The sequence below is a fragment of the Oscarella lobularis genome, chromosome 19 (assembly GCF_947507565.1).
Source record: "Oscarella lobularis chromosome 19, ooOscLobu1.1, whole genome shotgun sequence".
Taxonomy (NCBI): domain Eukaryota; kingdom Metazoa; phylum Porifera; class Homoscleromorpha; order Homosclerophorida; family Oscarellidae; genus Oscarella; species Oscarella lobularis.
Genome location: NC_089193.1, coordinates 1,549,005 through 1,562,632, shown reverse-complemented (window position 1 = coordinate 1,562,632; position 13,628 = coordinate 1,549,005). Strand labels below are relative to the sequence as shown.

The following is a 13,628-nucleotide window of genomic DNA, read 5'->3' as shown; positions in this document are numbered from 1 at the left end:
AGTTCTGAAACATGCATACCAGTTCGCGACGCCAAGATTTATCGTCGCATCCGGGCGCTGTCACCTAGCGAACGTGATTGGCCAGCAGCGTTACGTCCAACCCCCGCAGACGTTTGAACCACAGTTCGTCTTTGAAAGGACCCATCGAACGTTCGTCCTCACTCCGAAAACGCTAGCAGAAGACCGATTCAGCGCCAAAGATGTCGACAAAAGACAGAATAAAGACAGCCGCATCCGATTCGGACGCCGATACGTACATCGTCGATCCGAAAACGAGAAAAACGTACCTAAAGGGACGGTTTCTCGGCAAAGTGAGTCTCAGCTCTAGCAGAAATGCGTAGCGAAGGCGCCAACGATTCACCGGCGTCTCCGCGTGCTTTCACAGGGCGGTTTCGCGCGCTGCTACGAACTGAAGGACATGACAACGAACGAAGTATTCGCCGGAAAGATCGTCTCGAAGAGCCTCCTAACGAAACAGCATCAGAAAGAAAAGGTTCGACGAGCGTATCCTCGCGCGGGGCCTCACTTCGAACGTTCTTTCGCCTTCTAGATGTCGATGGAGATTGCGGTCCACCGAAGTCTCAATCACGAGAACATCGTCGGCTTTCACGGCTACTTCGAAGACTCCGAAAACGTTTACGTTCTTTTGGAAATTTGTCGGAGAAGAGTGAGTTGACCCCGCCCATTTTTTCCTAGTGTAAATATTTGATTTTCAGTCTTTGATGGAGTTGCATAAGCGACGGCGCGTTCTAACCGAAGCGGAAGTTCGATACTACATGAAACAGATACTACTCGGATGCCAATATTTGCACGGCGTCAAAGTCATACATCGCGATTTGAAACTTGGCAACATATTTCTCGACGACGGATTGATAGTGAAAATCGGCGATTTTGGACTCGCAGCAAAAATCGACTACGAAGGAGAAAGAAAGAGGTACACAATAAATTCATAGAAAATTTAAATATAGGCATTCTTGTATATAGGACCTTATGTGGGACTCCAAATTATATTGCCCCGGAGATACTGAATAAGAAGGGACACAGCTACGAAGTTGATCTGTGGTCTATAGGATGTATAATGTAAGTTACATAGGCAGGGAATGTAATAGCATCCTTATTATCTTTTATTCTAGGTACACTCTCCTTGTTGGAAAGCCTCCCTTTGAGACGAAATCCCTCAAGGAGACCTATTCGCGTATCAAACGAAACGACTATTTTATTCCGCCCAAAGTGTCGCCTGCAGCGCAGTCGCTCATCGTCCGACTCCTCCGTTCGGATCCGTCCGAGCGTCCCGCGACGCAAACCGTTCTCAACGACCCGTTCTTCTCCGCCGGCTTCGCGCCAACTCGACTTCCGCTCAGCTGTTTGACGATGGCGCCGCGATTCTACGAGAAGAAAACGGCTACTTCGACGTCGGGACTGCCACGAAAACCGTTGAGTCTCGTCAATAAAGACGGATGCGGAATGGTGGCGGGTCATTTGAAGGGTGCGCTGTCCTCGGCGACGACGACGACCGCTGTTTCTGTCAAACCCTCTTCTGCTCCACCCCTGCCTCCTACTGCAACAGAGTTTAGTCCTTGTATGATATTTGGGGGGAGAGGATAGGCGGGGTTCTTAGTTTTGTCTTTTTTATTTGAGGTACTGAGCCGTCTGATTATTTTCTGAGTGATCTGCTGTGTCAGTTGAGTGACTGCTTGAAGAAAGAGCCGGAGAAGAAGAGCAGCAAGCAGTGGGGTATGTATATGTATACGTATGTAGATCTGTATAGATGTATGTTCGTTTTATATTAGATGAGGCTGAAGATCCGGCATCTCAGCCTATTTATTGGATCAGCAAATGGGTCGACTATTCGGACAAATACGGGCTCGGCTATCAGCTGTCCGACAATTCGGTCGGCGTCCTATTCAATGACAATACCCGTATTCTTTTGGCGGCAGATGGAGAGTGAGTACAAAGCTAAAGATCACGGTTTAAGACTTGAGAGACATCTTTTAGGAATCTTCAATACATTGACCGCGACGGTCACGAGGAATTCCACATGCGCAGCCAGCGTCCGGATCACCTAAAGAAAAAGGTCACCCTTTTGAATTACTTCAGCGATTACATGAGCGAGCATCTCCTCAAGGTAAAAAATAAACAATCACTACACATTAGATGAACGTACCGTAAGCCATATATGACTCCCCCTATTTCCTCTGTGCAGACTGGAGCTGCTATGGGTCCCAAGGAAGGCGACGAAATCGCTCGTCTTCCGCATCTCAGAAGTTGGTTTCGCACGCGAAACGCCATAGTCCTTCATCTAAGTCTCGGCATACTTCAGGTTTCCGCGCACACTCGCATAACACGCCACGCGTTCTCATCATTCCTCCCCCCCCTAGATTAATTTCTTCCGAGACCACACCAAGATTATTGTCTGTCCTCGCATGGGCGCCGTGAGCTATATCGACGAGAAAAGCCGCTTCCGGACGTATCGTCTCAGCGATGTTGGTCAGTACGGATGCAGCAAGGAGTTGGCGTCCCGCTTGGACTACGGTCGCGTGATGGTCGAGCGTCTTATGGGAAACGCGGCGGCAGTGAAGGGGCCCGGGAAAATGGTCAAGGAACCCGAGGAGCTCATTCAGTGACACGTACGCGGGGAGGGGATTAGTAGGTATTAGCTATTATTATTACTACGCAGTGGGGAATGCATTTTGAAGGGGGCCCCCTGTTGATACTGTCAGTCTTTTTTTGTCTTTGATTTGTGCATGTAAATACATGGCTAGAATTTGCTAGCTTCATGACAAACACAAGTACAGCACGTTCATAAATTAATAGACTAGAGAAACGACAGCATCAACACGAAAATAACCATAGTATAGTTAAAAAACAAAGAGGCACAACGTACTTAAACAATATATGCTACCGCTACTGACAGTAGAATAGCTCCTAAGGAAACGTGGAGCTGTGGTACTCCACCTGGTTTAGGCGTAGACTGTATAGGACCGCCTGTAATGCGATCAGATGGATCTTGAGTAATAGGAGAAGTCGTCGCGTCGCTCTGAGAAGTAGATTCGGCGGCAGAGCTATCACCAGCTGACGTGCTTACCGCTGCAGTGGCTGCAACAAAAAAAAGCCCATACAAAACACTAAACAATTTTTTAACTATAGCATCACCTGTTTTTGCTGGAGGAGGAGTAGTAGCCTGAGGGGCTGAAAAATCAATAGCCATATAAAATTAAAGCGTTTTTTGTTCCTTTTTTGTTCTTACGCCTTGGTCGTTTGACTGTAAAGGATGCCTTGAGACCTTCGTTGCAGCGTCCGCCTTTCATGGACGGACTATTGGTAGGAAGTGATGAAGTATTAGTTGACGTATCTAGAGAAATAGGCGTCAAGTCGGTCATAGCTTAGCAAATAATGTCTATTGCATCTGCTGTGCAGTGTAAATGTTCTGTACCAATGAGATAAGCAGTGGTGCCGTCTTCAATGTTTTGCACAAAGTTAAATGTGATTTGATTAGTGTCAAGTAGGGAATTTGGCCCTCTGCAGTAGAAAAAGCAGCCACCACACTCGCTATCACTACGTAGATTGATGCCACTGCCAAATATGGGAGCGGGATCCGTTATTCGATTATTTCCCTCAGCTGAGCAATCCTGGAAACCCTTCTCAGTGACGAGATAGATAATAGCTGCTCCCATAGTGTCGTTCTGCTTGCAGGAAATTTCGATAGAGTCTTGGATGTTAATATTCAATTCGTATGGAAAGCTGCAAAGACAAAAAAAGAAATGACTCCTTAAGAAACAGATCCCTCCTTTCGGGCCTTTAATCCCACTAAATGTAATTAGATGAAGATGCGTAGCGCACACAAACGTTTCCTAAACCGCTCTTTTTCTTTTTTTGTCTCCTAAGGAGACAAAGCTCCTAATACTGTCGTCCCCCATAAGCACAATACGCTTTTATTCGTGCTTCGAGTCTGTAATAAGCGTACAGGAGTTGTCAGGAAAACGTTTAGAGCTGTAACGCATAGGTAAATGCATAGGCAACAGGCCCATCAAGGTTTCGGGAAGTGAAACTGACGATCGGAAATGCGTATCATAGCAGGGTAGAGAGAAAGCGAACCGCAAACGGTAGAAGTCGTCGAAGACGCGATAGTTCCACCATATAGGCGCAAAGAACAAATACCGCGAAGTTAGCTAAGGGAAAGAACGCGGTGTTTAGAAACTGGGTGTGGTTGCTTCTCTCGGCGTAATATCTAACTACTGAAACGATTCGAGTGAGAAACACGCTCGATATAACGTATTTCGGCGCGAGGGAGCGCTTGCGGTTCGGGCTAGGGGACTCAGGGAGGTTCGAGGTGGTTTATCATACTTTGGATTGCCAGTTAGCCATTCTATTTGGACATTGGCGACCGACAAAGTGATCAAATTGAAGAATAGAATAGGACGAAGAAACATCGAGGCAGACGAGCGAGAGCGAGAAGGCGTTTTCTCAGAAGAGTGTTTATCAAAACCCGGATAGTAAATGAATTAGCGGGCAGCCACAGCTCCGCTTTTTTGTACTCTGTTAGACATCAAAAAAGTACTGCCAAATGCTTCCTTGTACCCTACATACAGCACAGGCACAGTGGTCTTTCTAGATCACGTGACGGGGTAGAGAATCTACCGTAAAGAATGGCTACGATCACCGTACGTCTTATTCGTTCGTTCGAGTATCGCGCGATCAAATCGATCGTTCTACACGACGTGGATCTCGACCAGTCGATCGAAGACTTCGTAAAGCATCTCGCCGAAACGATTCGAACGTATCCAGGTAACAAAATCGCACCAAAACGCCTTCCTGCCCTCAAAACCCCTCGCCATCAGGCCTCCTTCCCCCCTTTCGCACTCACGCCTACGATAGCCTCAAGATCCACTCCCAACCCCACGGCATGAAGCCGAACGACCTCGTAACGGGCTTCGACGACGAAGAAGAAACGATCCTAACGCGCCACGACACGAAACAAAAATCCTTAGCGCAACGAGGCGTAATCAACGAAACCGAACTCTCTTTCTACAAAGAACTCGACTACGAGTCCTATAAGCGAAACCGGACAACAAAATGGGCCTAATATAGAACGTCTATCCTTTTTTAACTCGGAGCCTCTTGGCTAGCAAGTCGCTTGCGTAGTTTTAGTATAGAGGCGCACGAGAGCGGACTTTTGAGCGATTGCTCGTGTAAATCAGTCATAGTAACACGCACGTCGTCGTCGCCGTCGTCGTCGTTCAGCGGGAATCCGGCACACGTCGTTCCTCGCTGTTTCGACGACGACGACGACGGAACGACGCCGGCATTCATCATCCCATTCGGCAACGAAGTCGATAGTCGACGATATTGAAGTAGGGGATGAAGTGATTTGACGGGAGACGGGGATTTGCTTTGGGGGGCGGCGAGAGGCGACATCGCTTTTCCCGGCGACTTCGTCGCTCGGAGGGGAAGAGTTCGACGTCGTCGTATAGGTGACATCATCATAGTTGACGTTGCCGTCGTGCCGCCGCCCCCGCCCCCGCCGCCGGCGGCGGCGGCGATGTGGAGATTTTCGGGGAGGGACGCCGATGTCGTCATCGTGTCGATCAATTTCGGACGTTGGAGTCGATGAATTTGTTTCTCGGCGTCCTTTAGTTGGAGTCGGAGTTCGTTGACGCGCAGCTTGAGTCGTCGTCGTTCGTCGAACGTCGATTCGTTGCCGCGGTGGAGAAGTCGTTCTTCTTCGACGATTTTGCGCGCGTCAAGATCAATTCTCTATAGGGGGGGGAGGGAAAGAGTAGTGTGCTAGTGTTAGATGCGAGTAGTACTCTAATCACTTCTCGTTGCGTTGCCAATTCGAGTAATTGAACGCAATCGTTATTCTCGGCGCGACGAGCCATATCGAGTGCCGTTTGGCCGTCCTGCGGAAACGCACCCCCTTAGGATAATTAGGGTTCTATGGGATCGGCACTTTCGCACTCTCAGGGTTCTTGACATGCAATTGCGACGGTATAATTAAGCGTAGGGAAACGAACACCCAATCGAAAATCTCCCACGACTCTTATGATGGAGAATAGGAATAGATTCCCCCTCTCACCACCTTGGTTTTTATATCCAAACGACATCCGGCGACGCAAAGCAGCCGAACGATGTCCGTAAGGCCTTTAGCGGCTGCCATATGAATAGCAGAAAAGCCTTCCTGAAAAAAAATTCAAAAATAATGATAAGTGGATTTGGGAGAGGTACCGCCGTTGTGCCGTTCACGTCGGCACCGGCCGCTAGGAGAGCTCGCGCGATTTTAGAGTGCCCGTTGCCGGCGGCGCAGATCAGCGGACTCCAGTAGTGCTAGAGCGAAAAACGAAAACGTTATACGCGCTGATTTCGATGCCGCCACGCCTTCGATCACCGCGCTCGTAGCGTCGGCTTCAGCCGAAAAGGCCATCAGCAAATAGACGACTTTGTCGTGGCCCTGTAGACAGGCTTCGTGCATGGGAGTAAGGCCGAGCTAGAAAGACGAATAGTAGTAGAAGCGCTCTGGTTTCAAACTCTAACGTCTCCTCCTCCTCCTCCTACTTACGTGATCGCGTATGTTTGGATTCCAACCGTCGGCTAAATAGCGGAGAAGTTGATCAAACGATCCCGCTCTGGCTGCTCTATGCAGAGCAGTGGAGCCGTGCTACAAACGACTCCTGACATAAAGAACATCGTTCCTAGGTGTATGGCTAACTTTGTCAGGGACCCAGTGGTCCGTTTCGGTGTCTGGCCGCGGTAGGTGACGGTTCATCGTTGCCTTGGGCTCTTTGTCGCGATTAAAATAAACATTGGAGATCGACGAGACGTTTTTTTCGGGAGCGATGATTCGGGGGGCGGTGGGGCGAGTGGAGGGTGCGTGGGACGGGGAATTTGCGTCTCCGCTAATCCAGGACGTCAAGCGGGCTCATGTGACAATTGATCTTCGCCCGGGAATAATAGAGGCGGCGCGGCGTAGTGGCGAGAGACGAAAAATGCGCTGCTGTCGTCATTGTTGCACCTAGCTAGCCATTTTCGAATTCAATTTATACCACAATGCTGCCTGCATAAAAAGGCCACTCTATGGCCTTATTCCATACATTCGTCCTTTGGAACTGAATTCATTTGAGTTGAGTCAGTATGAAGAGTCTGATCTACTGTGCACTTCTTATTGTCATTGTCTCTGGAGCCGTTGCATATAATCCCGATGATCATGATTCAAGCTCCCCAACTACTAGTACAAATCCTGTTCGTGCTGAAAACATGACCGTGACGGCGTCGACTCCTGTTGAGGCAGGGAATTCTTCTTCAATTAAGACTGGAGATGCTGGAAATTCGTCTGGAATTGAGCCTACGCCTTCTGACAGTGACGACTCAACCGAGTCTACTTGGACGTGGAATTGTACTGATGACAAGCTTCGTAATCGATTGAAAGAATCTCTGCGACCAAACGAGACCCTTAATAGTCTTTTCAGTGACGTTTTTATTGTAAGTGCACCGTATTTTAAGTTGTTTACTGGGAGCTCGCTTATCAATGCTGTGCAGGATACAGAGTGGAGGCTTCGCAACAGAAGAGTGCCGAGCAGTGAATTGCTTCATGTACAACTCTGCGTTGGAAACTTACCTGAATTATGCCATCACTCCATGCCCAAAGAGGTACAGTGTAGTAATAATATCTATTGTGTAGTAATGATTGTTTCGCTGTTTGCGCACGCTCTCAGTTCTTTTTCCGGAACTTGTCAGTCATGCTGTTTTCGTATCGCAAACTGCTTGAGGGAAGACCGAGGGATGCTAATGGAACTGATGCTCTTCCAAATAAAAGCCTCTTTGCGGCTATCAAAAAGAAGATTGACAGGGTTACTTTGATGCTAAGAGAAATGGTAATGGACCCCCAAAACAAAACCCCATAACAGACATTTTATTGTTTTTCAATGTAGAGAATGTCATGCTTTGATAGCAAGATGCAACGCAACCTTTTGCAGACAGAACGGGACTCAGCTAAGGCAAGTGCATGGACGTGCACCAGCACGAAGTCGTCTATAATAGTCTCTTGTGCATATTAGCCGAGCAGAGTCCTCAACTCCTTATACGCGTATCTGGGCAACATGAACGTAAGTGAATCCGAGGACAACAACCAGTCGTATTGCAAGGAGCCAATAAAGCACCGTGTCGAAAACAAAGAGGTAAAATCCCCAGCCGCACGCTGCGCGATCCGAAACAGAAAGTGACGCTCTATAGGCGATCGTGGATCCCTTGACGATAGACCACATTCTTTACTATAAGGCCATGGAATCGCTTTTGCACGTGTGGGAGTATTGTCCTGTGGTCAGTATCTTGTCCGCCACACAAATAGCGAACTAAACTTGAATTCACGTGGTTTACTGCAGAGAAGGAAAATTTTAAATGGATATATTTTCCAACCTATTCGTTGGCACGATTTTTAACAGTAAAAATTATGCCGTGCATAGAAATAAATTTTTGCAAGGGATTTCCTAAGCGAGTCGTCTCCCCGTCGATACCCGAGAGAAAATTCAAATTAGCGAGCACGCTCCTGTCGTCCGTGCTCGACGACGATGACGCGAGGGGAGGGGAGGGGGAAGCACACAACGTTAGACAGGTCGTCGTCACCTCTAAAACCGACCTGACAAAAACCAAAAATCAATAGGCTAACGTTTCTAGCTTCCCTTCGATTTTGACCACACGTACGCAGGGAAGTATCGAGTTTAGCAGATGCATAGTATCCCAAGATTCTGACCCGGACAGATCGAAAGTGCGATACAGTGCAACGATTATATCAATAGGAGCAGCAGGGCGATTGTCTGCACAAACAGTACCCCCTTTGATTGGCGATCCTTTGTTGCCTCTAGACGCTCCGCCCCGCGTCCTCTGACATCATAACCGGACGCAAGTTCTCCCACGATTCTCTGTCTTCCTAATCGTGTTTATTTATTCGCCTGATGGTGAGACCTCTCGTTTTGCACGCTACTTGAGGCGACGTCTGGACTTTCGTTTTTTTTAGAGCACGTGCACGCGTGATCTGTGGTCTCCTCCCCCATTCCTCCTCATCTCGTCTCGTCGAGCAACGAAAGTCTCCGAGCGCGCGACAGGGGCGAGAACCCGCATCAATTGATTCTAATCTCCTCTAACGAAACGATTGTTTGACTTCGTGCGAAGCCCCGCCTTGGCCCCTCCTCGCTTTCCCACGCCGATCGGGTCAACACTCTCTCACTGCTATCAACGAGCAGCGAGAGTCGATCAAGAGCTTGCAGGGCTTGTGAGTCTCTAAGTGCCCCGTCAACGAATCTTCGAACTGTCCTGCGGTTCCGAGACTCCATTGATGTTTATTAATTACTCGTTAGACCATATATAGAGCTAAGTCCCTCCCTTTCCCACAGCAATTAGGAACCTCAAATGTTAGTAGTAGCGCTGCAAACAGCTTAGTTCATTTCTCATCAGGCAATCGTCCGACGAACACATGCCAATAAAAAAGGAAGCGTACGCTCATAGCGACGATTGGCCCGGATCGGTACCATACGCTTCGCCGACGCAAGCGCCTCCAGCGAAGTGGTCTCCAAGCGTCGCTCAAGGCAGTCGGCTAACGTACGATTGGGAAGATCCGCGTTCTCAGGTGAGTCAACGCGATTTTTCGGATGTCGCGCGTCCAATGGGAAGAGGGAGCACGCCTACGAGGCGAACCAATCGCTGTCGCGCGCCCGCGAGAAATGTGACACACCTCACCCGCGAACGATTCCCATGGACGCGGCTTTATAGGCTTTCGCATTCGAGGCCAGCGGCTCAGTTCTGCGTCGCGCGCACCCACGCCAGTATTTTTTTCTCGTGTGCACGAACGAACGAAGTTTTCCCGTCGCTCACGCAAATTATCGTGTACGTTTTCGCAGATCGGCCGGCCCACTACAATGAGCGACGACAACACTCCGACCACTGCTGCCGCAGCCGTCGCCGCCGCTGCCGCTGCACCGACGACGTCGACGACGACGGAAAACGAAACGACTACCGTCCCCGCTGCTGCAGCTTACGAATCCTACGATTATCCCTACCATAGCGGCGCTGGCGGCGCGCACGCCACGACTTCGACGGCGGCGGCTGCGGCAGCGGCGGCGCGAAGTGGTCCCTACTATCATCACGCGACTAATCCCAGCTCGTCGTGTCTGATGCCGCCGTATAACAGCCCGACGTCGTTGGCTCATCCGTACACGACGAATCCGTACGCGGCAGCTGGGCACAATCCGTTCGTCGATCCGTATCAAGGATCGAATTCGGTTGCGCGACGCTCGGCTTATTCACCCTATCCGTCGCCTTACGGTACACCTATTTCCGTTTCACTTCCTATGTTTGTAGCGCGCGTCCTTGTGGATAACATAAGCTTTTGTCCTTTTTTTGCCACAGCAGTCGGTTATTACCCCCCCGGAATCCCGCCGAGTCCCGCGACGTTGGGAACAGACTCAATTGGCGTCGGAACGGCGTTTCCCTATCCTCGTTCGGCGATGAACAGCGCGACTCCTCATTCGCCATCGAGTCGCCCCCCTCTACCGAGTCCCACGAGCAGTTTCGACGGATCAAAGTGAGAAATACCCTTTCGTCACTCCCCAATAAACACCGATTCGCTCCTCTTTAGCCCCATCTACGCCGCCGATTCAAAAAAATTGACTCGAGAGGCGATGCATCGCTACCTAATGGAGCGAAATCATCAGAAAGTCATCGTCTTTCACGCGAAAGTCGCTCAGAAATCGTACGGCAACGAGAAACGCTTCTTCTGCCCGCCGCCGTGCGTCTATCTCGTCGGAAGCGGGTGGAAGTTAGGCAATAGAGGAGCGGACGGATCCGCTGTCGTCGCCGCCGCCGCCGCCGCCGCCGCCGCCGCCGCTTCGGCCGATCCGAACGACGCCGATTTGAAACCGTGCGGATTCATCGGAATCGGAAATCGCGATCAGGACATGCAACCGCTCAATTTGGAGAACACCGTGAGAAATTGCGTGGGCGCGGTCTCCCGCTTTGTGTACTTTTCGCGCTGACTCGATCTCTTTTTTTTTTTGCGAAGGGGTACTGCGCGGCGAAGACGCTCTTCATATCGGACGCCGATAAGCGAAAGCACTTCAATTTGCTCGTGAAAATGTACTATAGCAACGGCAAGGACATCGGCGTTTTTCTCTCGCGTCGAATCAAGGTCATTTCGAAGCCGTCGAAAAAGAAACAGTCGCTCAAGAATACCGAACGTGAGCGCGTGGGAATACGGTTTTTTGATGATTTTTTTAAATTATTTGAATTTTTTTCAGTTTGCATTCCGTCTGGATCCCAAGTCGCCCTGTTCAATCGTCTCCGATCACAGACCGTCAGCACTCGATATCTTCATGTCGAGGGAAATAATTTCCACGCAAGCAGTCAGCAATGGGGAGCCTTTACTATCCATCTCGGTATAATTGATAGGCTAGAATTGGGGGAGCGCGAAGACCTGACTCCTTTTCTCTCTCTCTCTTTCTCTCTCCCTGAAGTCGATGAAAATGAAAGAGAGGGTGAAGAGTTCACCGTTCTTGATGGATTCGTTCACTACGGTCAGACGGTGAAACTCGTCTGCACCAAGACTGGAATGGCTCTACCTCGATTGGTATAATTCGCTCTGTTTTCCTTTTTCCCCCTCCAATGACTTCCATTGATATGTTCTTTCTTTAGGTCATTCGCAAGGTGGACAAACAGACTGCAATACTCGATGCTGATGATCCGGTGTCTCAGCTCCACAAGGCGAGTCTCTTTCACTTCCTCGCGAAGTCGGATCGTTTCTCACGGTGCCAACCGACTTTTCTTTCTTTCTCACCCAATCAGGTCGCTTTCTATATGAAGGACACCGAGCGCATGTATCTCTGCCTGTCGCAGGATCGAATCATTCAATTTCAAGTAATAGGAACACGAGCCTTTGTTCGTTTCTATTAGAGATATCTATTCTATTCAGGCTACCCCTTGTCCCAAGGAACCCGCAAAAGAGATGATCAACGACGGTGCTTCGTGGACCATAATTAGCACAGGTATACATAAATGAGTTAATGAATTCGCCCCCTCTTGAGTTGGAGGGCGGTTCCCCTTACGCGAACCCGTGAGAAGGCCTCGTGCTCATTTCCATGCGGGCCACCGAAGCGTGGTCTAAGCGTGTCCAGATAGTGATCTGCTGTGACTTTTGCAGTTGTGTATTCGATTCTCCGTGGGAGATATGTAATCCTGGGAAATGGGCCCAATTTGATTATTCGCTGCTAAGAGAAGCGGATAGTAGTAGCCAAGTCGACGCGTCCCCTTCGGTATCCATGGCAACGCTTGAGTTCCTTTTATTCCAGATCAAGCGGAGTACACGTTCTGTGAGGGAATGGGCCCAGTGCCCACTCCCGTCACCCCGTGCCCTTGCGCCACGGCCACTTCCGTACGTTGAGCGCATAAACGACGAACTTTGATGATTTTTTTATTTTTATTTTGTCGGTGTCGTAGATGAACGGTGGCGGATCGGAGGTGAATATGATGGAGATCAGCGGCGAATATTTTACTCCCGACCTCAAGGTGTGGATTGGCGAAGCGGAGGCGGAGACGTGGTTCAGGTGAGAGACGTCCTTTCGCCCCCCCTAAGTTCCCCTCCCCTCCTCTTTGCATATCCATGTTTTGACTTTTCCGAACTACTGTAAGGAGACACCGAGTGGTCCTACTTGCTTAGATAGGAACCGTTCTAGGCCACAATGCCCTTAGCTCTCCTAGTCTAGTAACTCTCGGTTCCGGGCTTGGGAACAATAGAAATTGAGCGGATGTTCTCTCGGCACTGAATCAAGTCTGGAGAGTCGGTTTCGCTAGAGGCCTTGAATGTCTAGTTCAGGGCTCCCCAAGGGTTATCTTACGGTCTTGAATTGCGGTAGATATGTTGCATAGATAGGCCTTCGGCTTGAGAGTTCCGCGTCATCTATTTTTAAGCTGTGGTGCTTTTTGTTTAACAACTTGACCCCAATCTGGCATGTGAACCCCGTTCCCACCTCCTGTTCCGGCTCTTGCGAATGTCTTTGAAAACGAAAGTTTTGCCTTTCCTCCTTTCCCCCTCCCCTTTTCTCAACCGTGCAGAAGCCCGACGTCGCTTCTGTGCGTCGTGCCTCCTCCGTCGGCTGTACGCATTCGCCCGCAGCGGCGAGTAGGCAACATTCGGGCGCCGATTTCGCTCGTTCGTCGCGACGGCATTATCTACCCGACGACGCTCTACCAGGAGTACGGCGGCGCCCGAACGGAATCAGGGATGCCTGCTGTCGACACACATCCTCTCCTTGCTGGCGCGACGGTCAGTCCGTGCGGTACGCCGCCGCTCTTTGGACCGACGTCAAGTCTCGTTGAGACGTAAACCGGCGACTGATTTCAAGAAATACTAATTATTAGCTAAGGCTGTTTTTTTGTCAAAGATCTAGTTTATTTAGATAGTTAGAGTCTAAGGACCAGAGTTAGGGATTTCATTTCAATTTGCATTTTTAATTAAGTGCGTGGCACATACAGTAAGGCTGTTGTCAGTGGCGAGATTCTTCAGCACGTTTTTTTTTTTTTGATTTGCGTACTGTTCTTTTAAGGAAGTGTAATGAGAAACGTGTTCAGTTGGGGCATGGAAAAAGCTA

General features: G+C 49.6%; 5 protein-coding genes and 1 long non-coding RNA gene across 8 annotated transcripts; 3 read left to right on the top strand and 3 right to left on the bottom strand.

The window, feature by feature from the left end:
• The first annotated feature begins 99 nt into the window (after window positions 1-99).
• On the top strand, window positions 100-2,860 carry LOC136198689 (serine/threonine-protein kinase PLK1-like). The gene is made up of 11 exons (XM_065988697.1): window positions 100-311; window positions 386-493; window positions 551-667; window positions 717-934; window positions 985-1,080; window positions 1,134-1,579; window positions 1,639-1,734; window positions 1,791-1,944; window positions 1,996-2,125; window positions 2,204-2,320; window positions 2,379-2,860. The coding sequence occupies exons 1-11, from the start codon at window positions 201-203 to the stop codon at window positions 2,622-2,624; spliced, it is 1,839 nt and encodes a 612-aa protein (XP_065844769.1). The 5' UTR covers window positions 100-200; the 3' UTR covers window positions 2,625-2,860.
• LOC136198709 (uncharacterized) lies at window positions 2,791-4,505 on the bottom strand. 2 transcript variants are annotated; one of them, XM_065988718.1, is made up of 6 exons: window positions 4,345-4,505; window positions 3,434-3,741; window positions 3,248-3,352; window positions 3,154-3,189; window positions 3,086-3,096; window positions 2,791-3,037 (listed from the first exon to the last, which is right to left on the bottom strand). In XM_065988718.1, exons 1-6 carry the CDS (start codon window positions 4,428-4,430, stop codon window positions 2,885-2,887), a joined length of 699 nt encoding a protein of 232 aa, XP_065844790.1. In that variant the 5' UTR covers window positions 4,431-4,505; the 3' UTR covers window positions 2,791-2,884. The 2 variants fall into 2 exon arrangements, with proteins under 2 accessions (XP_065844790.1, XP_065844789.1); XM_065988717.1 differs by having other exon boundaries at window positions 2,791-3,096.
• LOC136198706 (uncharacterized) lies at window positions 4,208-8,543 on the top strand. 2 transcript variants are annotated; one of them, XR_010672847.1, is made up of 8 exons: window positions 4,208-4,554; window positions 4,613-4,785; window positions 4,839-7,476; window positions 7,534-7,644; window positions 7,710-7,868; window positions 7,926-7,991; window positions 8,052-8,171; window positions 8,227-8,535. XR_010672847.1 is itself a non-coding variant. In XM_065988714.1 (6 exons), exons 1-6 carry the CDS (start codon window positions 7,129-7,131, stop codon window positions 8,347-8,349), a joined length of 927 nt encoding a protein of 308 aa, XP_065844786.1. In that variant the 5' UTR covers window positions 5,107-7,128; the 3' UTR covers window positions 8,350-8,543. The 2 variants fall into 2 exon arrangements, 1 of the variants encoding a protein (XP_065844786.1); XM_065988714.1 differs by lacking the exons at window positions 4,208-4,554; window positions 4,613-4,785 and having other exon boundaries at window positions 5,107-7,476; window positions 8,227-8,543.
• LOC136198699 (ankyrin repeat domain-containing protein 29-like) lies at window positions 4,987-6,864 on the bottom strand. The gene is made up of 7 exons (XM_065988708.1): window positions 6,707-6,864; window positions 6,557-6,655; window positions 6,386-6,484; window positions 6,226-6,324; window positions 6,080-6,178; window positions 5,817-5,900; window positions 4,987-5,754 (listed from the first exon to the last, which is right to left on the bottom strand). The coding sequence occupies exons 1-7, from the start codon at window positions 6,761-6,763 to the stop codon at window positions 5,104-5,106; spliced, it is 1,188 nt and encodes a 395-aa protein (XP_065844780.1). The 5' UTR covers window positions 6,764-6,864; the 3' UTR covers window positions 4,987-5,103.
• Window positions 8,382-9,202, bottom strand: LOC136198717 (uncharacterized). Its single transcript, XR_010672853.1, has 2 exons — window positions 8,695-9,202; window positions 8,382-8,629 (listed from the first exon to the last, which is right to left on the bottom strand). It is a non-coding gene; the product is annotated as an uncharacterized lncRNA (long non-coding RNA).
• Window positions 9,072-13,624, top strand: LOC136198686 (recombining binding protein suppressor of hairless-like). Its single transcript, XM_065988694.1, has 14 exons — window positions 9,072-9,262; window positions 9,445-9,616; window positions 9,888-10,311; window positions 10,396-10,570; window positions 10,625-10,970; window positions 11,048-11,222; window positions 11,283-11,420; window positions 11,499-11,611; window positions 11,677-11,745; window positions 11,827-11,898; window positions 11,954-12,026; window positions 12,330-12,412; window positions 12,478-12,584; window positions 13,093-13,624. Exons 2-14 carry the CDS (start codon window positions 9,464-9,466, stop codon window positions 13,361-13,363), a joined length of 2,199 nt encoding a protein of 732 aa, XP_065844766.1. The 5' UTR covers window positions 9,072-9,262; window positions 9,445-9,463; the 3' UTR covers window positions 13,364-13,624.
• The last annotated feature ends 4 nt before the right edge of the window (window positions 13,625-13,628 follow it).

Bases quoted from the DNA above. Each gene is read 5' to 3' on its own strand.
- LOC136198689 (XM_065988697.1), top strand. From the start codon at position 201: ATGTCGACAAAAGACAGAATAAAGACAGCCGCATCCGATTCGGACGCC. The intron at 668-716 runs GTGAGTTGACCC...TTTGATTTTCAG, and splicing joins TGGAAATTTGTCGGAGAAGA to TCTTTGATGGAGTTGCATAA. The intron at 1,081-1,133 runs GTAAGTTACATA...CTTTTATTCTAG, and splicing joins TGGTCTATAGGATGTATAAT to GTACACTCTCCTTGTTGGAA.
- LOC136198699 (XM_065988708.1), bottom strand. From the start codon at position 6,763: ATGAACCGTCACCTACCGCGGCCAGACACCGAAACGGACCACTGGGTC. The intron at 6,325-6,385 runs GTGATCGAAGGC...TTTTCGCTCTAG, and splicing joins AAGCCGACGCTACGAGCGCG to CACTACTGGAGTCCGCTGAT. The intron at 5,755-5,816 runs GTGATTAGAGTA...CCCCCCCTATAG, and splicing joins AATTGGCAACGCAACGAGAA to AGAATTGATCTTGACGCGCG.
- LOC136198709 (XM_065988717.1), bottom strand. From the start codon at position 4,430: ATGTTTCTTCGTCCTATTCTATTCTTCAATTTGATCACTTTGTCGGTC. The intron at 3,353-3,433 runs GTACAGAACATT...CTATTTCTCTAG, and splicing joins CACCACTGCTTATCTCATTG to ATACGTCAACTAATACTTCA. The intron at 3,190-3,247 runs GTAAGAACAAAA...TTGATTTTTCAG, and splicing joins TACAGTCAAACGACCAAGGC to CCCCTCAGGCTACTACTCCT.
- LOC136198706 (XM_065988714.1), top strand. From the start codon at position 7,129: ATGAAGAGTCTGATCTACTGTGCACTTCTTATTGTCATTGTCTCTGGA. The intron at 7,645-7,709 runs GTACAGTGTAGT...GCACGCTCTCAG, and splicing joins ATCACTCCATGCCCAAAGAG to TTCTTTTTCCGGAACTTGTC. The intron at 8,172-8,226 runs GTAAAATCCCCA...GACGCTCTATAG, and splicing joins ACCGTGTCGAAAACAAAGAG to GCGATCGTGGATCCCTTGAC.
- LOC136198686 (XM_065988694.1), top strand. From the start codon at position 9,464: ATGCCAATAAAAAAGGAAGCGTACGCTCATAGCGACGATTGGCCCGGA. The intron at 11,421-11,498 runs GTATAATTGATA...CTCTCCCTGAAG, and splicing joins AGCCTTTACTATCCATCTCG to TCGATGAAAATGAAAGAGAG. The intron at 11,899-11,953 runs GTAATAGGAACA...TATTCTATTCAG, and splicing joins ATCGAATCATTCAATTTCAA to GCTACCCCTTGTCCCAAGGA.